Source organism: Pyxicephalus adspersus, chromosome 9, assembly GCF_032062135.1.
Source record: "Pyxicephalus adspersus chromosome 9, UCB_Pads_2.0, whole genome shotgun sequence".
NCBI classification, from domain to species: domain Eukaryota; kingdom Metazoa; phylum Chordata; class Amphibia; order Anura; family Pyxicephalidae; genus Pyxicephalus; species Pyxicephalus adspersus.
The window spans coordinates 30645240-30667486 of NC_092866.1; the positions used below are offsets into that span (position 1 = coordinate 30645240).

General features: G+C 40.7%; 1 protein-coding gene across 4 annotated transcripts in view; it reads right to left on the reverse strand.

Annotated features, from left to right (window-relative positions):
* The window catches only part of CTSF (cathepsin F), a 132124-nt gene that overhangs the window by 104300 nt on the left and 5577 nt on the right, over positions 1 to 22247 (reverse strand). For 3 of the 4 annotated variants that reach the window (XM_072423077.1, XM_072423079.1, XM_072423080.1), the window contains exons 3-6: positions 16565 to 16646; positions 16403 to 16470; positions 16230 to 16305; positions 9372 to 9485 (exon numbers count right to left, since the gene is read on the reverse strand). In XM_072423077.1, coding sequence (XP_072279178.1) covers positions 9372 to 9485; positions 16230 to 16305; positions 16403 to 16470; positions 16565 to 16646 — 340 coding nt within the window. The remainder of the gene's footprint in view (positions 1 to 9371; positions 9486 to 16229; positions 16306 to 16402; positions 16471 to 16564; positions 16647 to 22247) is intronic. The other variant, XM_072423078.1, reaches the window with a different exon arrangement.

Sequence of the window (22247 nt, forward strand, 5' to 3'; positions counted from 1 at the left end):
TTGGTTGATATGTAGTAGCATGTCCTGAAACTGCATTTGTCTCTAGTTGGCAGCTCAGAGCAGTCAAAGCTGTCTGTAGCACTGTATAGGGGGACACAGTGTCACAAAGAGCAAATGACCCATTATAACCAACTCAAAAGTACAAAATAAATGGACCTATAAAAGATGTTGGGGAGTTATTATACACAGACGAAGTCCATATAATTTTATTTCCTTTTTGAATAAATGTTTTAGGTTTAAGTCTTTACTTCCAAAAAACATGGAGCTGCCCAGTTGTTCTCTCTTCAGTTTCACTTCTTATTCTCAGACACACCCAGTGGGAAAATAAGACCAACCCAGATCCTTCCCCCCTATCCCAGAGTTCGGGCCCTGTACCAATTTAACAAAATGGCAAATGTAGGCGACCAAACCAAACTTCCCGGACTCCTGCAGTAAATAACCTCTTTTCAGAGGGACCACGACCAAAAGCAGGGGCATGTATCTGTCATCTAGGACCCACCCCTGACATCTGTACACTATTTTGAATGTTAGCAGTGATAACCACATTTTTTGTCCTAGGTATATACTTAAGGTATTTTTTTTTGTCTTTTTACGTTTTTAGGATAATGTAGGTACCTTGGTTTATATTAGGTTCAATTTAGTATTACTATATTTGCCATTGACAGGTAATGACGCCAGAGCTAGACAATGATAGCTAGTGTTGGTGTTCGAATTCGGGTCGTCCTTATATTCGACCCAAATATGGCTCTTTGAATTCAGGTAGACCCGACTTGAAAAACACATGGTTCGAAGGCGCAAATTTGACCCTCCCACAGTGCCTAGGGACCTCCCCCATAATGCCTAGGGCCCTCCAATAAGAGCAGAGATTCTCTCCTCCATCTTTGTGGTGGCAGGCAGCTGATTGGCTGTCAGTCACCACATGCCACACAGGCAGTCATTGTCAAAGTAAAATAAAAGCCCTGTAGTTAGATAGTTAGACTGTGTCACTATCAGTCAGACAGATAGTTGGATTGTACTGTATTGCTTCAGTCCTGTAATCTACTGTACTCAGAAAGGTAGAGTGTTTCACTGTTAGTCACATAGATGGATAGTCAGTCAGTGTGTTACATACAGGAAGCCAGAGCCAGTGTACCCAGAAGGCGTGAACACCATCACACCTGTACCGAGAGACAGTCAGACAGACGCAGTGACAGACGTCACATTTCTATACTGTGCTGCATATTACAAGCGTCACCGCTGAAGGAAAGTGCCGCATACAACACACACAGGGCACTGGCATTTTTTTAGTAAATTCCCCCTTTATTCCGCTTACTGTAAAAATTTACACTTAGTGAATCATATTAGCTCCAAAGTATTTTGCAGGGTGTGAAGCAACACAAACATTTCAACTATGTCTAGCCAAAGAGGAAGGGTGGCAAGGAAAGCAGTATGGGTAGGTTTAACTGCAGAACCGAGAACAAGAAGCAAGCCAGACCTTGGACATTTTAGCGCTGCTGGTGGTGGTGTGCGTCCATTATTACCGCACCTTAAACAGGTAGTAGAGTACATGATCCAGCCTGGGTCGAATGATTGCACCCCCTTTTCCTCCCAGTCCCTGACACAGGCCTCACAGGGGTCCCAAACTATAGTCCATGATACACCTGTTCCTCTTACTTCTTCCTCCTTGGCTGGAAAGTCTTTGTTTAGAGCAGAATGTTCATGTGTACGTATGTACGTAGAGGAGTCCCACCGAGGGGTAGGAGAGGCGGAGCTGGAAGCATTCCTTGAAGACGCAGAGTTGTTTGAGTCATCTGACGAAAAGAGTCAGTTCATAGGCTTTCCCCCCTCTTACTTTTCACCACAACACTCTGAGCCAGACGAGCCACTTCAAACTGGCTCCAAAAGACAGCTGCTTCCTGTCGGCACATACAGGGAAACTGTCTCTTCTAATGATGATGATGATAATGATGTCCTGATCCGACATGGGGCGAACAAGGAGATATTCATAGGCAGGATGAGGAGGAGGAAGAAGAGGAGGTTGCAGAGCGCCCTCAAAGGGGGAAAGGGAGGAAAAGAGTAAAAGCTGCCAACACTGTGCAGTTTTCACGTACCAGTCAGGCAACTCATAGTCGTCCATCGTTGGCAGCTGTCACCCCAGGTGTGCCTCAACAACCGGGGACCGCCACCAAGAGCACCAGCTCCAGAGCTCCTTTCGACCCAGTTCAATGTTCACCCATGTGGGCATTTTTTAGTGTCCATAGTGATGACAACGCTATGTTCATCTGCAAACTGTGTGCTCAACACTTGAAACGAGGCAAAAACCCAAACAAACCTGGAACAAGTTGCATGAGCTCACATTTAAAAAGCCACCGCCCAGTAACCTGGCAGGAACACCTAGGCAAAGCACAGAGCTCTGTGCATCGACCTTGGCCCCAGAAGCAAGCTCAAGGCGCTGCCTTTCCTCTTTCTGCCACCAAAGGTCCCGGTGCTGCTGCCAGTGGGGCTGCCACTGTTGAGTGGGGGATGTAGCCAAGCATTACAGTTTTCAGGCTCCACTAGCGGTGAGGATGAGCTCCATCGCAGATCGGATGGTATTTGTCACATTGCTAGCAGTCAAGACCAGGCATCATTGCTATCCCCCACAACTTCTACCCCATCTTCCAATCTTTCTGTGGTTAGCATTAGCAGCATCCAACCTTCCATCCCCCAGATGCTGGAGCCCAAGAGGAAATATGGCCCAAATGACCCCGTTTGAGCTCTTCCCTTACCAGCTGGTGGACTCCAATGCGTTCCGTTACGCATTCCTTTGCGCGAACCCACAGTACGTTGTGCCCAAGAGGCAGTATTTTGCACAAAAATGTGTTCCTGTTTTGCATGAACATGTGCAGAGCAAAGCACTCTGGCAAGGTCCACCTGACAACTGACAGTTGGTTGAGCAAGCACCGACTAGGAAGATATATTTCCTACACAGCTCACTGGGTAACTTTGGTGGCAGCACGGGAAGATGCAGCTGCAGGAAGGCCTGCATACCTAGCTCCGCCCAGAGCACATCGCCATGCAATCTCCACCTCCACTTCCACCTCCTCTGACTCGTTTGCCTCAACCTCTTTCCTCAGGGACTTTTTGCCGTGGAGAACCAGCACCTCCAAGCCACCATCATCTGTTCCCTGCCAGCCACAACCTAGAGTTTGCTTTTTCAGTGCACAAGTCAGACGTTGCCACGCAGTCCTGAGGTTGCGATGCCTCGGCTCCCTCAGCCACACAGGCGCAACCATTCTAAGTGCCCTGCGAGAGCAGGAGAGCATATGGCTAACTCTGTGCGTACTTCAGCCAGGTAAGGTCATGTGTGACAATGGGGCCAATCTGCTGGCAGCCCTGCGTTCTTGGAAACTTACACACGTACCTTACCTGGCCTATGTCATGAACCTCATAGTACAACGCTTCCTTGGAAAGTACCCAGGCCTCCAGCCGCTGTTGCTGAAGGCCAGAAAGTTGTCTGCGCATTTCCACTGGTCGAACACAGCCAGTGCCAGATTGGTTGATTTACAGCGAAACCTTGATCTGCCAGCGCACCGGTTAGATTGTGATGTGGCCACTCCTTGGAATTCCAGCTTTTACATGCTGCAATGGCTGGCTGAACAACAGAAAGCGGTGGTGGATTACGTGGCAGAGTCTGCTCATTTGAGAGGCTTATCTACATTACCTTACTTTAGCCCTGCGGAGTGGCTGCAAATTGAGGACTTGTGCACTGTATTGGCACCTTTGAAAGAGGAACTAGGATGGATCAGCAGGGATCAGGCCTGTGTCAGTGACCCCATCATATTCGTGCTGAAACAGATGATGGTGGAGTTTCCACACGACACAGAGCGGACGCTGCAGGAAGATATGACATTTACAACATCATCTTGGACATCCGTGCCTACTAGGCATAGTGTACTGCAAATCCAGGAAGAGGAGGAAGTGGATGAAGAGGAGATTACAGGCATGGGAGAAGGGGCAGAGGAGGATATGGAGGGTACATGGCATCCATCCACCCAACCACAAGGCGGCATGTTCCGTGGATGGCAAGACCAGGCAGAGGAGGACAACCCTGTGCTGCTGTTCGACCCACGGGAGTCTGGGTCCAGAATTTCCTCAGCTGTGGGAACTTTGAGCCACATGACACCCTTCATGCAGGAGTGCATAGACAAAGATCAGGGCATACAGCACAAAAAAACAAACACTGAAGGCAATTGGATTGCTACATTACTTGATCAATGTTACAAGCCTGAGATAGAACAACTAATCTTGCCCCAATACAGTGGACCTAAAATGCAGCACTACTAAGAAGTGCTTGTAAGGGACTTGTGCTCAGCCTTTCCGAATGCCAGCAGCAGCAGGGATCCCTTTGGCAGTTCCACCAGCCATGGAAGCCAAACAACTACCTTAAGCGGCATGGGTTGCAGCAGCAGGAGAGGTCGTCTAATCCAAACTATGCATGCTTTTTTTGAGCGGAGGAAAGCCGCTAGTCGTGCAGCAGTTGCCAATGACAGTCAGCAGTGCTACTCAGTCATGCTGCAGGAATAACAGAACTCTACATGGGACATCTGCAACCTGCAAATCCAGGACCCAGTGCTCTACTGGGCATCCAAGCTTGAGCAGTGGCGGGAACTGGCAGAACATGCCATTCAGATCCTTTCCTGCCCAGCGGCAAGTGTGTTATCTGAAAGAGTGTTCAGTGCAGCTGAGGGCCTCGTCAGTGACAAGCGCATTTGCCTCTCCGCAGAAAGTGTCGACCGACTCACTTTTAATAAAATGAATAAGGCTTGGATCAGCAATGACTTCAACACCCCCTCTGCAGAGTGCACTGATTAGTCGGCAACTGCTGCACGGCCTTCTGACACCTTGACGGGAAGAGCACTTTCACAGCCTTCTGCATCTCCTTCTCCTCCTCCCCCTCATGGTCCTCTGCCTCTACTCTGTCTCTGAGGCCCATAACTTGCAATGAAGCTGTGTAACTGGCTAATTTTTGTACAGAGGACCTCCCTCGGAGCCCTCTGCCTCTATCTACTTTGAGGCCTATGTCACTTGTAACAGAGTTGTGCAACCAGGTAATTTTTGTGCGGAGGACCTCCTTCGGGGCCCTCTGCTTCAATCTACTTTGAGGCCTATATCACCTGTAACGGAGGTGTGTAACTGGCTAATTTTTGTACCGAGGACCTCCCTCGGGGCCCTCTGCCTCTATCTACTTTGAGGCCTATATCACCTGTAACAAAGCTGAGTAACCAGCTAATTTTTGTAATAGTTGTAATTTTGAAATAGTTTTGTATTTCTCTAAAAAATAAATACAGATTTTTAATTCTGATCCCACTTGTTATCTATTAAAAAAGGCAGAAAAATGTCTGTATTTCCCTCAAAAAAATACAGATATTTAATTCTGATACCTCTTGCGATCAATCAAAAAAGGCAGAAAAATTTCTGTATTTCTCTCCAAAAAATACAGATATTTAATTCTGAATCCTGTCATTGTGGGATAACCTGTAAAAAAATAAAAGTTACACAAAGCACACACATTCAATAAATTATTTTAACATTTTTTTTTTTTTTTTTACACATGAATTTGCGCGGTTGAATCCCGTGTTTCTCGGGACGGGTCTATGCGAATATAAGGATAACCCAAATTCGAACACCAACGCTACTGCCCAGTACTTCATTTACAAAAATTGTATTACACACTTCTGGGTGTCATTGACGATGCACTACACCCAGCTCTAAAAGCCAGTTACCAATGCCGTCAACGCTCTGTCTCGGGGCCCACCATCCTCCACCTCCTGCAATTGCTGCTGACGCCTGTCCAGTACTAAATTCAAAAAAACTGTATTACACACTTCTGGGTGTCATTGATGACGCACTATACCCAGCTCTAGATGCCAGTTACCAATGCCCTCGACGGTCCGCCTCAGGGCCCGCCGACTCCTTCCCCTGCTGTTGCTGCTGTCGCCTGTCAGTACTCTATTCACTAAAACTGTACACTTCTGGGTGTCATTGATGATGCACTACACACAGCTCTAGATGCCAGTTACCAATGCCGTCCACCCTCCGTCTCAGGGCCCACTGTCCATCTCCTCCTGGTGTTGCTGCTGCCGCCTGCAAAGTACTCCACTCACAAAAATTGTATTACACAGTTCTGGGTGTCACTGATGATGCACTATGCCAATCTTTAGATGCCAGTTACCAATGCGGTCCACGCTCTGTCTCAGGGCCCACCGCCTTCTCCTGCTGTTGCTGCTACCGCCTGTCAGTACTCTAGTCACTAAAATTTTACACTTCTGGGTGTCATTGACGATGTACTACACCCAGCTCTAGATGCCGGTTACCAATGCCGTTCACGCTCCATCTCAGGGCCCACTGCCTCCTGCTGTTTCTGCTGCCACCTGCCCTGTACTCCATTAACAAAAATTGTATTACACACTTCTGGGTGTCATTGACGATGCACTACACGCAGCTGTAGTTGCCAGTGACAAATGCCAACCTCGCTCTGTTTCAGGGCCCTCCGCCTCCTTCTCCTGCTGTTTCTGCTGCTGCCTGTCAGGACTCCATTCACTAAAACTGTACACTTCTGGGTGTCACTGATGATGCACTATACCCAGCTCAAAATGCCAGTTACCAATGCCAACCACGCCCCGTCTCAGGGCCCACCTGCCTCCTCTTCCTGCTGTTGCAGCATCCGTCTGCCCAGTACTCCGTTCACAAAAATTGTATTACACACTTCTGGGTGTCTTTGACGATGCACTATACCCAGCTCTAGATGCCATTTACCAATGCTGTCCACACTCCGTCTCAGGGCCCACTGTCTCCTCCTCCTGCTGTTGCTGCTGCCGCCTGTCAGTACTCAATTCACTAAAACTGTACACTTCTGGGTGTCATTGACGATGCACTACACCCAGCTCTAGATGCCAGTTACCAATGCAGTCCACGCTCCGTCTCAGGGCCCACCACCTCCTTCCCCTTCTGTTGCTGCTGCCGCCTGTCAATTCTCCATTCACAAAAACTGTACACTTCTGGTTGTCACTGACGAAGCACTATTCCCAGCTCAAAATGCTAGTTACCAATGCCACCCACGCTCCGTCTCAGGGCCCACTGCCTTCTCTTCCTGCTGTTGCAGCATCCGTCTGCCCAGTACTCCGTTCACAAAAATTGTATTACACACTTCTGGGTGTCATTGACGATGCCTTACCCCCAGCTCTAGATGCCAATTACCAATGCTGTACACGCTCAGTCTCAGGGCCCACTGCCTCCTCCTCCTGCTGTTGCTGCTGCCGCCTGCCCAGTACTCCATTCACAAAAATTGTATTACACACTTCTGGGTGTCATTGACTATGCACTACACCCAGCTCTAGATGCCAGTTACCAATGCTGTCCACGCTCCATCTTGGGGCCCACTGCCTCCTTTTCCTGCTGTTGCTGCTGCCGCATGTCAGTTGGCAGTTACCAATGCCTTCCACGCTCTGTCTCAGGGCCCAACCACTCCTCCTCCTGCTGTTGCCGCCTGCCCAGTACTCCATTCACAAAAACTGTACACTTCTGGCTGTCATTGACAATACACTACATCCAGCTCTAGATGCCAGTTACCAATACCGTCCACGCTCCGTTTTAGGGATTGTGGCCTCCTTCTCTTGCTGTTGCTATCTGTCAGATGCCAGTTATCAGATGCCAGACAATCCTTTTGTCTAATGTCACCACACTACTTGTCCACAACTTTATGGGTGTCATTCCTAACACATGTCATCCAGGTCATGATGCCAGCTAGCAATTAATATTATTTTTAAACAGGATTTATATAGCGTTAACACATTATGGAGCTATATAAATTAAATAAGGGTGCGTAATGGAGCTGTGATTGGCTAATTTTTTGACTTAGAGATCCCCTACAGGGCTTGTGACGGAGCGGTTAAACCTGGCGGCTAATTTTTGGACCGGAGGAACCCCCTCGGAGCCCTCTCAGCCTCTCCTCGGAGGCCAGATGTTCTCCTGACCTCCCCATTGCCAACTTGCCTGACTTGCCAACAACAAAAAAAAAGACTTCCTGATTTTTTTTTATTTTTGCCTTGTACAGTGTGGGAGTCTAGACATGTCTTTTTAAATGTATTTGTAGACTGTAGAAGCTCTACACAGTCCAGAAGAATTGGCCTATTCGAGCGAATTGCTGTCGATTCGAAGTGAGATAGTCGACCAACACTAAAGATAGCTATCATTGTCTGCCTCTCAGATTGTATGCACCGTGACACAAGCTGGGGTCTTGTCAGTGTGCAGAGCTGTCCTCTTGCATGATTGACTGAGCACATTTAAGCAATGATGATGGGCTTACATTGCAATGTGTGAGCCCAAGGACTGCAGCTGCACGTGTCCCAACCATATGGCCTGACAAGAAAAACCAGTGTGTGACTGTTCCACAAACAGTACTGAAGGATTTTACAGATAGTATGACATAATTATCCTTAAAAAGTTTGCAATGTCCCAAAAGGCAATTTGTATAGATTAAGACACAATTCTACAAATTACCTATGACTTTTGGATTGGATATGGGTTTTGTAAGGCAGTTGTGGACAACTGCTGTGCACAGCAATAGGAGAAATGCTTAAGATCCTTTGAAATGCATTGGATCGTATAAAAAAGCATGTTAGCATTTCAAGGAGCTTCCAAGACCAAGAGAAAAAAGATTCACATAAGTTATTAGACCTGGTATTTAGAGTATGACCACAGTAGTCACACATTCTGGTTCTGGTGAGTTTGTTTTTCTTAAGGTAGTACAAGCTAGTGGAGGATATCATGGAGTGCATACATTTATACCAGATGCAGCAAAGGGGATTAAACTCTGCATCTATTGAAAAGTTTGTCCCTTCACAAGAGACTAATGATATATGTTTATCAGTTAATTTTCAGTCAGTTATGTGTACATTCCCTCATGGCAATTTTCCATGTGTTTGAGTGGCAGTAACTGATTCCTGCTATAGTATGTCCGAGGAGATGTTCAGTTCAGTTTCCCTGTCTTGATGGAGAACAGTGACTTTATTTTTTAATTTTCATGTTTGCCTGGCAGGATAGAAAACTGCTGCTTAACTTGGAAATGGACAGCTTAAAGGAAGAAAGAATAGTTAGACACCACATCTGTATCATTCTGTTACCATTCAACAGTTGTATCAGCTAAAAGTAACAAGAATTATAATATTACCAGAACATCTTAATAAGGAATTACTAACTTTAATGAGTTACAGAATAATTCTTTAGCTAAAATGTATTTTTTTGTCTTGCTACTTATTAAGTTTTCACTTTTTCTGTAGTATTATATACATTTATATCCCTTTTAGGCTATTTAACAATAGTTTGCTGTCTTGCTAACAACTGTTAGATACCTGTGAGATCACTAAATTTAGTAACACCATATTCAGCTGTCCCCAGATCTTTGTCTTGAATTTCTTTGGCCTTTTTCAAATTTTCAGAGAATATGTGCAGACGTCTCAGAGCTTCTGGCAATACATAATAAACATATCACATTTTTATCACATTTTATATTTATTTACAGAAATACATATTTATACACACAGTTTAAAATCAAATATTGTACAACAATTTCTAAAAAAAAACAGCAATCACAAAAAAGGAGTCAGGTTTTGCCTAGTTTACCTCAAAGCGAATGATGGACAGTAAACTTGAACCCAGGATAACACAGATAAAGATGTTTATGTCAAAAATTTGTTCCCTAAAAACCTGCAAACTATTGCTTATAGGGTTTTAGTATATTTAAAGGAGAACTCAGTCAAAACATTAAAGTTACATATTATGTGAATATTTAAAATAAAATTTGTTCGAATTCAACTGGATCAAACATATTAATCTAAACTAACACTCTTAGGTTGCAAAATGTTTAATTGAATAAAGAAAAACCAACACTCTTAGGCTGCAAAATGTTTAATTGAATAAAGAAAAAGAAAGAGGTTTGAAGCTTGTAGTGTTTAAAGTTAATTATGTATTGAGATACATTTGATTCATACACAATTATCATAACATATAATAACGTCAGATAACCATATCCCTAGTTCTGTTGTATAATCACAGAGCTGGGATATACATACCAGACAGTGGTTTCCTAACACATTCAAATTCAGAAGATGTAACCATGTCAGTCAATTAGCCCCAACGCATTTCACTTTGTCAGCTTTCAGGGGCAAGACTGTAACAGTCTACAATACGTTCAGATATACATATATTTACGTATTAAACAATCAGATAATGTGCATACAAGTGTATAAATGATCAATAATGAATCTCAAGTATATATTAGTTATAGAAATTATAAGTGATCTACCTAAGCTCTAGTTTGAAAGATGGTTTTAAAAGATGTATTGGTGCATACAGTGAGTCTATAAACTGTACATATAAATAGTAGCATGATTAATATTATTGTGTGTGTATGATGTATGAAAATTAAGGTATGTGTGTAGGTAATGTATGAGAGATATATATATTGTAAGTAATTAAATAATTCTCTTAAAAGAGCACTTACTTTAATGTGAATGTTAGGATGGGTATTTCATCCAGAGATAGTAACAGGGATCATGTAGATGGGCTATTAACCTCCCTAGCGGTTCATTTCTTTCTGGATTTATATGTCAAAAACCGGTACATTTTTTCATGAAATTTTTTTATTTATTTTAGGCCTGTAATTCTTAGGCATAACTCACCAGAATATGTCCAAACAAGAATCTGAGTAAAATAAAGTTTGAAACACAAAATCATGTCATAATAATAATTAAATTTAATAATAAACTTTAAATTAAAAACACAAAAATCTAAGGTTTTTATGATTTTTCTCATAAACTAATAAACAACTAATAAACATCCCCGGTGTGATATATTTTGAAACAGGGGAAATGGTCAAAAGATGGTCAGTAATCAAATGCAGAGGTCAGTAATCAAATGTATTGGCAGGTAGGCAGTGCACTGTAACAGTGTATCTCTCACTCCAACCCTCAGAAAGATACTGGCTACTTTGTATTGGATTCAATACAGTTATTTGTATTGAATCCAAAACAAAAAATTTGAATTTCCCGCTGGCCACGCTCCCCGTCACATGCACAGACGTCTCCAGTAAACTCCTCCGGTGACTCTTCAAGACACAGACACAGAGACGCTGTTGCTGGGGCAAGACAGGAAGAGAGGAGCCTGCAGGAAGATGCGATTGCTGAAGCAGAAAGGAGGAGGATGCCGGCAGATAAGGTAAGTCTTTTTTTATCATTTATTTATCGCTGGTTTACCTACCCCGAGTGTGGGGTTACCACTTTTAGCAAGTTTTTTCTACCCCGAGTCACACTCGGGGTTACTGCTGGGGAGGTTAATGCCTCTAGAGATACAATGAATAATTAGTAGTACAGTATCACATTAATGTTCATAATAGTGTTTTTTACGTATTCAAAATTTTATCAGTGAATAGAGGATGCCACTTACATCGAAATGTGCTGCCACAGTAAGACAGAGGAATGTTTGGGTAAAAAAAGACATTCAAATAGCTTTAAGTGTCCCTCATAAATTAACCGATGAATATATATCCAGTTTCCAAATAGCTTGTAGGGCTTAGGAGAAAAGAATAGAGTGCTATCTAAAAAGATACATATAGTAGATTGATAATATAAGGATATCGTGTTTTATCTGCTTACAACTGGGATGTAATAGGTGTTTACTCTTTTGATGGAAGAATACCAGTCCAAAGTCCAATTGTGATTGTAAATCTGCTACACTGTTGTAGATACTAGGGTTATAATTGAATAATGTGTATTACTATATATATGGTAATCCTTTCTGAAATTCTTCAATAATGGTACGTATGTGTAAAAAGTAAAGATGTTTTAAACAATTACCTATTTGTAGTATGCAGTGAATTCCTATTAGTCTGCAGAGCGAACAGAGAGGGTGCTGTGAGTGATGACAGGCAAAGGCTGTTTGTGAGGGAAACCGCCAGTTATAGGCTGGGGGAGTTCTATTGTATGGAACTGATACGCAGATGCTGAGGATCATGCAGGGGAGAATGGGGGGGGGGGGNNNNGGGGGGGAGGGGATGTACACGCCTGATGGCAGCTGAGGCACCAGTCAGGTAGACTGACTCAACTGCAAGCCCCGTCTGCTTTAGAGTAACATCTCATAAGGGAATGCATGTAGATAATCAGGCTGATTCATCAAGCCAAATCGGAAGCTCAACACGTGCACGTATTCGTGATCCGGAATCAATTTATGAACCAAATCCCAGGCGCTGGCGTGCTCACACGGAAGTCATCTACTGAAGCGATTGATGGATATGTGCAGCCTGGGCAGATTCACACTGGCTAGCTTGCATTAAACTCACTCCCCTAAAAAAGCATTCTTTCTAATGGCACTCATATTACCCTTAGCCCTAAAAAGAATGTTTGTGCTGTTCAAATGTTTAAAACATGTATATGAGCTAAGAAATAGGCATATTTTAAAATGACTTATTTCTTTCCTGTTCGGCAAGAGTTAACTGAGTTCAGCTCCTCTACATAGGCGCCTATCTAAACGCTTACAATGCTCGATCGCAGGAGCCGTCTGGGGGTAAATATTGCGACTTGCCGCAAGCTAAACTTTGGCTTTGCCATCGGACTAGATTTTCCCACAAAAGTCACAAGCACACACGTTCTTGTTTGCTTCTATAGATATATATATAATTGTAATTACTATAGTTATTATAATAATAAAAAAATAAATATGTACATATATATAATTATTGTAATTATTGTAGTATATAAATATATATGTATCTAAGTATACTTTTAGAAAATACTTTTACTTTAAATCCTCCTCAACTTTATTTTATTCTTTATTTAATTGAATATCTGTTTACTGGTGTACAAATCTAAAGGATCGTATCAATAAATGATTATGGAATGTCCAGTTGCAAAAAAAAAAAACAAAATAAAAAACAGCCAATTGTGACAGACTTCGCAAGTGCTATTTGCAAGCGAATTTCTATCACCTGTGCGCTTAAATTTGAACATATATAAGGGTGTTGTTTCCCTTGCTTTTTCCTTTTGTCTTTTTTTCTTGAAGGGGCTGTGGTTTTGTGTGTTATCCTAATTAATCTATGTTGCTGCATTTGATACTTTGCTTACCCTTTAGCACAATAGCTGCTTTTTTTTTTTTTTTTTTTTTTTTTTTACTTTGAATGTCCATTTTGCAAGTCAATGTTAATGCTATGTTATTGCGTTTGTGACCATATTATTTGATTGCAAAATTCTGCCTTGATAGGTCAAAATTGCATATTGGTTTGTATTTTTTACATTTGTTGGGACATTTTTAAACTATTTTGGCTTTACATGGAAGTGTGGGTTTACATGTGTTTTGTTTGTTCTTTTTATTTTTTTGTCATGTAAATTTAGTGATGTGTGGTTTTTTTTATGTTTTTTTTTTTTTTTTATATTTTAATGTGACCTTTTCGCAAATGTTTCTTCTGAATAAAGTTGTTTGTAAAATGTTTGGGGGTTTGTTGTTATGTGATTTCCTTTCCAATCTGCCAGGACATACAGTTAAAAAAGTCAATTGTGATTGTTTTTAAGCTGTTCCTTTCTCTGAATTGTTTGAAAGGCTAAAAACTGTACAACTGTCTTGCCAAGGCGGACCCGCTACATGCAGGTGAACTGTGTTTTATCAGTTGAAAAATGCACCGCACTATTGCTTGTTTCGTTTCATGTGCACTCATGCTTGTATGTATAGACATGAGTGCACTTGAAGCAAAAGATGTATGTATGCATTTAGATGTGTGTACATATACAAAGAAAAGAGAAATTATAGGAAGAAATAGGCAAAGACCATATTGCTTCACATGCTTCAAATTGAAAAGATTGCCTATTTGTTCCCATGATTTCTGATGCCATGGGCTTGGCCACAAGCAACATTCATGGATGATTTTGCTTCTGGTTAAAAGAAGGAATCCACCTTTATGTGCTTCCACTACCAAGCTGAGGTGAGTAAGTCAATATATATAGTGGGTCAAGGTCTAAAATGCCATTCTAACCTGCAGAAACATCCTGAAGGGATAGAAAAGTAAGAAAATGTTTGGCACAAAGTGGATTTGGCCTTGGAAGTTTGATATACTAGTATTATTTGTTTTGTGTAAACACCTAAATAATGCATACACTCCAGTATTTATGAGCATTAGGTTAAGCAACAACACAACATCTGTTCATTTCTAAGAGTGTGAGACCCTGCTTGTGATCTTGGCAATCAGTGTGGTTTGATGTTGTGCTTGGCAACCTGGACCTCCTTCCATTACCATCAGGTGTGTTAGAATGAGTATGCAACTCAGCTAGACAACCAGTTTGGACAGCAAGTGGAAGTGTGCTTCTTTACAATAGGGCTAAGATCGGGCAGCACAGCACAATGACAACAAACCTATAACACTACCACTAATGATCAGAGGAGTTGTGTGGGGGCAAATCAACATGAGTGAAAATGTCCGACTATTAAAAAATAAATAAATAAAAACCATGACAATTTATTCAGAAAAGGACTATGTACATAATACATTCAAATACCAATATGGGACAAAGGCAACGAGGGGGGTCAAGTAGGAGTTTGGTGTGGAAACCATGCAGACATTTGTACTCAATGCTGCACAATACTTGTGGGAAAAAAATGACAAAACATTGCTGAAGAATTGCTACACTACAGAAACTGGCATTACAAACCAGGCACAAAAACATTGCAGCAACAGATGAAACTAACAATCATGAGGATTACAAAAAAAATAACATCAATGCATACCATCCAAGCAACACACACACACACACAAAATAGTACTAATGTATATGTATTTGTATACATTTAAATGTATTTTGACAAACACAAACAAGTGAAATCACTAAATGTTCCTTAATACATGTATTATAACATTATAACATGTTTGCCTATAATCCTTTACTTACCGGTAAATATTTGATTTCTCTAAAGTCAAACTAGAATGAAATTTTAATCAGGTCAAAAATGTTTGTTCATACTTTTTTTTACACTCATACTATTGTGTGATGACATATTTGAAAGTGTCACTTAGTATATATCCTGCTTGATAGAAATTAGTTTGCAGTGTTGCAACCAAAAGAAAAAGTAACAAGTGCAACAAATGTAACTATAAATGAAGCAAGTTTGTGATTAACCTCCCTAGCGGTAACCCCGAGTGTGACTCGGGGTAGAAAAAACTTGCTAAAAGTGGTAAGCCCGAATCACACTCGGGGTAGGTAAAGCAGCTAAAAATAAAGACTTACCTTATCTGCCGGCGTCCTCCTCCGTTCTGCTTCAGTGATCACATCATCCTGCAGGCTCCTCTCTTCCTGTCTTTCCTCTGCAACAGCGTCTCTGTGTCTTGATGAGTCACTGGAGGAGTTTACTGGAGACGTCTGTGCATGTGCCGGGGGCGTGGCCAGCGGGAAATTCAAATTTTTTTGTTTTGAATTCAATACAAATAACTGTATTGAATCCAATACAAAGTAGCAAGTATCCTTTGATTGTGATGTTGGACTCTGTGTTGTCCCTTGTTTCAAAATATATCACACCTGGGATGTTTATTAGTTATTAGTTTATGAGAAAAATCATAAAAACCTCAGATTTGTGTTTTTTATAAAGTTTATTATTAAATTTAAATATTATTATTATGACATGATTTTGTGTTTCAAACTTTATTTTACTCAGATTCTTGTAAGGACATATTCTGGTGAGTTATGCCTAAGAATTACAGGCCTACAATGTAAAAAAAATTTCATGAAAAAAATGTACCGCTTTTTGACATATAAATCCAGAAAGAAATGAACCGCTAGAGAGGTTAAAGATTCAAACTAACCTGTAAAATGGACTGGAGATGCACACAGAACAGGGCACAGGTGTGGGCTAATCAATTGCTATCACCTAATTATTAAGGTTAACATCTACTCCTGATTCGCGCAGCTGAAAATTAATCGAGTTAGTCGAGCGTAGGCACATTTCATTGATGAATCAGGGTGAATAAATCTTCAGTTTGGTAATGTGTTTTCTGTTCCTGGTGGGTGGTGGATTTATTGTATGTGCTACCCTTTTTGAAAAAAACATGTGAGTAACAGGTAGGTTTTGATCTCTGTATATTTCATACCTGCTAAAGCAAAATTGTGGTGCAATCATTGCAAATTCATTAACAAAACTAACACAAAGGTACCTTTAGCTGTAGTGAAACTACTAACCTTCATCATTTGGATATATCTTATTGTATGTTGTTACAAACTCCTTAAATAATGATATTGTCTCACGCATCCCATCCTAGAAAAACAAATTTTTGTTTGTTACATAACAGAACCCCAAATTATTTGCAATACTAAGTGTATGACAGTATTCAAGGACAAAGAAAAATACAGACCTCTGTTTTTGATGTAAGCTTGTCCTTATTTAAAAATGAAGAAGTATCCACTATATCTTTTATGAAATCTAAATTGAATAGGGGGAAGATATAAAGTAAAAAACAAGGAAAGAAATGTACATAGCACGTAATAAAACTTGAGAGCTTTTGATTCATACATACCTTCTTGTGAGCATAAATAATGCAAGACTTTAGTCTCATTTTGCCATGGAACCAGCAACACTAAAAAGTTACATTTTACTCCCTGTAAAAACAAATAAAAAAAGGATTTTTTAGTGGAGGTTTTAGCACTATACTGTCCTTGTAACAAATTTAGCTACAAGTAAAATGTTTAGCCATAATTGAAGTTACACCTGAAGACAAAATCGTGCTTGCTGAATTGTAAGGATAATAGAAAGGAGAAAGGGGTGATAGTAACATAGAAGAGGGAGGAGTTTGCTGCTTGGTCCCAGAATTCAGAATTAACTGGAATTGGTATACAACTTTCCTGTTCCACATTTGAAGCCCTTGGCGGAAGACATCTTGATTTAAAATTATTGTTGTGGAACAAAGTGGATGCAGACAGACTGATGATTTTAAGAGGATAGAGCCATACAGACAAGTCATAAAGGGCAGCCTAATAATGCTGTAAGGCAATGGGGACAGGCAAGGATATAAGTTTCAACAGTGAATCTGTTGCCATGCCCCTTCTTCAATTACATTTACAAAAGCATTTATGACAGATTTACCTGAATCCCTCCCCTACTCATATCTGTACTACTACTCTGCAACGTATTACTGTTTATCTTTTTCTGTTTTTATATTATTTTAATGCAACCAAGAGAAAATATGAAACAAAACTTATAATACAAATAAACAACTCAAAAAAATCTTACCACACCTAATTACCTCAAACTTACAACAACAAAAGAAAACCCTCTTAATCTGAATTCCAAACACACTTTCAACCCTAATTTAATAAAGCTCTCCAAGGCTGGAGAGGATACACTTTCATCAGTGAACCTGGGTGATCCAAGCAAATCAGGAATTGGATTTCCCAAAAGTCATTTGCTTTTTGTTAGCAAATGTTTTAAATTCTGGACAAGATCCATTCCAGGTTAGCTGGATCACCCAGCTTCACTGATGAAATTGTATCCTCTCCACCCTTGGAATCAGGCCCAAAGTCTCTAATGCTATTCTCCCCTTATATCTTGAAATCTATAGTGTATAATTTTGATGGATAATTTACAGTCTATTTTCCTAATATCAATAACATTGCTAGAAAGTGTTCCCTCCTAATTGCTGTTCCTCCTTCCCTCTGTATAACTAAAATACTGAATGAACACATGTAGTAAACATTCTAAATCTAAAATTTAAAATTTCTCAATAACATTCACCCAATATCTTTTTTAGTTATGGGCATCTTGAAAACATATTAAATTATTCAGAATTGTGAGCTCCACTTCTAGTACAAAATTTACCCTCCTTTAGGATTTTTTTACTAATGACTTACATCAATCAGACCTAAGTGCTTTTACTATTTTGACCTAGCTTTCATTACCGATTTTTGTTTTGTGTTGGACAATATAGGTAAATTCACAAAACCATGTCTTTACTGTCTTCCAAGTTCATCAAGCCTTCTAGTATCTGCTTATGTGCTACATGGAAATGCTTTAAATGCTTCATGTACCTTATTAGGTGGGCTAAACAGAGATAGTAAACATTTAGACTTAATTCAAGCCCAAATTCATGCTGGAGTACTTTTAAAAACTCCATTTTCTTTTTAGAGTTAAACAAAATATTGTAAAGCAGGGGTCGGCAAACTCCGGCCTTTAGGCCAGATACGGCCTAGCCGGTAGTACGTTCCGGCCTAAGGCCCCCTGCCCGATCCAGCCTAATGCCAGCAACCCGCGGCACCGGAGCTGAGAGGAGAAGGAGAGGGAGAGGAGAGGGATTTCATTCATGGGCGTTCCCTGGTGGTGGGCAGAGCCACTGGGGCGGGACTAGTAGAGTATGGCCTAGTGTGCTCCTGCCCACCCCTGAAATGGCCTAGTGGCAATAAAGTTTGCTGACCCCTGTTGTAAAGCAACAATATTCCAACTCTTTTTCATGTTTTAAAATCCTTCAACATATCTATTGTTCCATAAAGGAGTAAAATTGATGGCCCCCTTAATCCCAATTGTTGATTATTCTCTTTCATTATCTTAAGATATTTGACTCTAACCCAAATAAGGAGTTATCAACCTCAAAAATATATTCTAAGTATTTCACATTATCACTATTTCATATGCAATTTACACAAACCATAAAAAACAAACCACAACTGTGAAGCCAGGTAATACAGCCAGTCATTGGGGACTACCATACCACTTTCTTTCATTGGTATCTGTAGGTATTCCAGTTTATTCCTTGGTTGTCCCTTTTCAAGGATCAAAAATCTAAAGCTAAAAATCTAAATCTAAAGTCATCAAGGCAGCCAGATCTTAATCAAAATAACCTGTCAAACAACTGAAAGTGGAAGACAGCACTGTAAAGCTGCGTACACACTTGCAATTTTTGTCGTTGGAAAGGATCTTTCACAATCCTTTCCAACGACAAGGGAGTGCACGATGCATGAACGGTGCTGTACATACAGCACCGTTAATGCTCTATGGAGAGGGGAGGGGGAGAGCGACGGAGCGGCACCCTGCTGCGCGCTCTCCCCTTCCCTTGCATTAGGATCGGCTGTCGTCCATCGTCCGTGGATCCGGCAGGTCGGTCGTCCGGACGATGGACGACACCGACTGTACACACGGCAGATTTTCGCCCGATAATTGGCCGATGCCGATTATCGGGCGATAAAAATCTGACGTGTGTACGTAGCTTTACCCTGTTTCTTTAATTTCCTAACATAATATAAAATATATTTGATTATCTCATCCAAACCATGTTTACCTTGTATGTAAACCAAGTGACAATTCTTATCTGTTTAACACTGCCAGGCAGGATTCTTGGAATGGATCAAAACTAACTTTCTATTATGATCCCAGTTCCCTGTGTTCTCAGTTCACCCCTAAACCCCCATTTGTTTCCAAATTGTTTAATCATATCAAACATCATATGCATATAAAGATATATTTTTAACTGACAACTGTCTTATCAAAAGTTAAATTACAATAGCAAATGATGGAGAGGGGCATTCCTCTCTTTGTAAAATGAAATTCTGAGATAAGCCCCCATTTATATCAACTCTGGTGATCGGTTGTGCATAAATCACTGTATTGCAATGAATTAAATTCTTTCCAAAGTTAAAAAATTCCCCAGATAAAAACTCATTTGATGCTATAGAATGCATGTTTATATATACATGTACAAGCTCCCAAATTCAGTCAACACACCAATAATCTTGTGCCAATTAACCTTTTATTTTCCAGGGCTATACCTATCAGCTTTTAGTTGAATTGACCCCTGCAGTGAATTAGTGTTGCCGTAACCATTTGTTAAAATCTTCCAAAATTGGAATATTGCCTTTTGATGGGTATACCCCCTTAAGTTGCTCTTTTTATTGGGTGGGAAAACCCATGCCATTGTTACACCTTTTCATGAAAAGGAATGTTCACAATGTCTGGGTCTGCTGGTTCTTGATTTAGTAGAAATTGCTGAAAAATCAAACTCTCCCCCCTCTTGCCGCCTAGACCTAAGAAACAATACCTTCTCCACGAACGACCCTCCAGATTACCATGATCAGCCACCAAACCTGCCCATTTTATTGAGGGTGAGAACATGAAGACTTCAGTACTCCTCTCTTAACGACTACCCTTGTTAATTGTACTCAGGTCTATTCCTAGGATCACTGGATTTAGTTAGTGGTAACTGGTTCCTGTTTCCTCCTATGTATAACTATTTGTTCCCAATTGGGGCTACTGCCCTGCTAGTTTATTTGTACTTAGTCAGCTGGGAAACCCTTTTTGATACCCTGGGGTCTTTGAGACATGAGACTCCTTGTATCTGTAAATTTTCAGGCCATTCTATATTAGCATTATTGAAATGTACTTAGTTCTAAAGCCTTTCTCATTTTATATTCTAAGTTTGACATTTGGTGCAGGTTTTTTTAATACTGACAAATGTATATATTATTTCAAACACTAATTTCAACCTACTAACAATTACTCACTGGGTTTACACGTGTTAACAAAGTAGAAGGTGGTCAAGTTATTGCTTAGAGTGTTACCTTCATCTCTGATTGAAAGAGATAGAATCTAAAATATTAATTGTATATATCAATTTCAATATTAATTTAAACATACTAACAATTACTAACTGGGTTTACTAGTGTTAACAATTAGCAGGTGCTCAAGTAGTTGCTTAGCCTGCTCTGTAGGAAACATCTATACAAACAATCCATTTAATCCTTGTGTATTAAAATAGTAGGTTTTTGAATCCACAAGTTGCAGCCATTGCTTAAATGTTGAAAAGTGCATTGGTATCAGCAGTAATGAGCAAAACACACTTGTTAATCATTATCAATAATCAATACACATTATCATGACCAACATGCAGCCCTCATGAGGAAATGAATTATTTTGTACCAAATTTCCCATCCTAATTAACTTATACCGGGACAGCAAATGCAACAAAGCAGACTACAGCAGAAGAAAATAAATACTAAATAAAGCAAACTATACCTGATACATGCTAGAAAGTAGGAAATTACCAAGGCAAACCCCTGGAAACGTTTATTTACTGCAAAGAAAGTGCTACTTGTTATTCTTTTGACGGTCTCTAAAGTCTCCCTCGATATGTCCGGCCACTGCACCAGTCCAAATTGACAGGGAAATTATTTCCCCATTAGCAATGAGTTAAGTGAACCTGACTGGTCATTGCTGTGCGATTGGTCTGTAAATCCGGCAATTAACCCAGATGGCTTGTCTCTGTGGACGACTGGAGTTGCTGAGCATTCTTTGAAATCCATCTTCTATACAACACCAGGCAAGTGTTATTCAAACCTAAAGTATTGTGAGGCTCAGCCATACCAAACTTTGAGTTGTACTATGCTACTGTTCTTTTTGCAAGAGTCATTGATGACAAAACAGTGGGTGGCTCTGGAACATTTGACTACACTGTTTCCCCTGGTTGAGGACATGGTTACTACCAGGATTCTTTGCTATCTCACTTTGGGACCCCAGTTTGGAATGTGTACAAAACACTTTGTCAAGATGGTTTTGTTACCCTCACTCGTGTGCCTCTGCCTTCCCTCTAGGAATTGAAGAAGGAGTTAGCTGCTGGAACCAACAAGGCCTTGAACCTTTAATATCCAAAATGATTGGGCTATGGTAGCAGAACACATGTAAGGGGACTATCTTTACATTTTAACTTTAGATGGGTAAGACAACTCATTTTTTATGCTCTCCCCTCAGGGGATGAGGGGGGGGAGTGGTTCTCCCAATCCCTTCAAATCGCTCTGCAGGGGGACGGTAATAACCAAACACACTCTATTAGTGCTATATACATTACTGAATACTCCCCCAGAGAGTTATCCCCATTGCGTTATATGGTGTTTTCTAGCAAAAATACAAAGGGGTAATTGATGTATGTAAGATACACACACATATATACAATTGGCAGCTCAGTCGTATTCGAGAAAGAAATCAGATGTACTTCAACCATCAGGTCTTGTAACGGAAGATTTTCATAAATGAGAAGTCCCTGAGTATTTTATTATGTCTGTAATGATTATGTGTCATCACTAAGAACTGTAAGTATTGGTACTTATTACAAAATTTGTGATATGGGGTATGTGGTATATTTTAGTATACTTACCTATATTTTTTCTATGTACTTTCTCCGGCAAAGAGATAATAACTCATATCCTCTGGAAAAAGCAGTG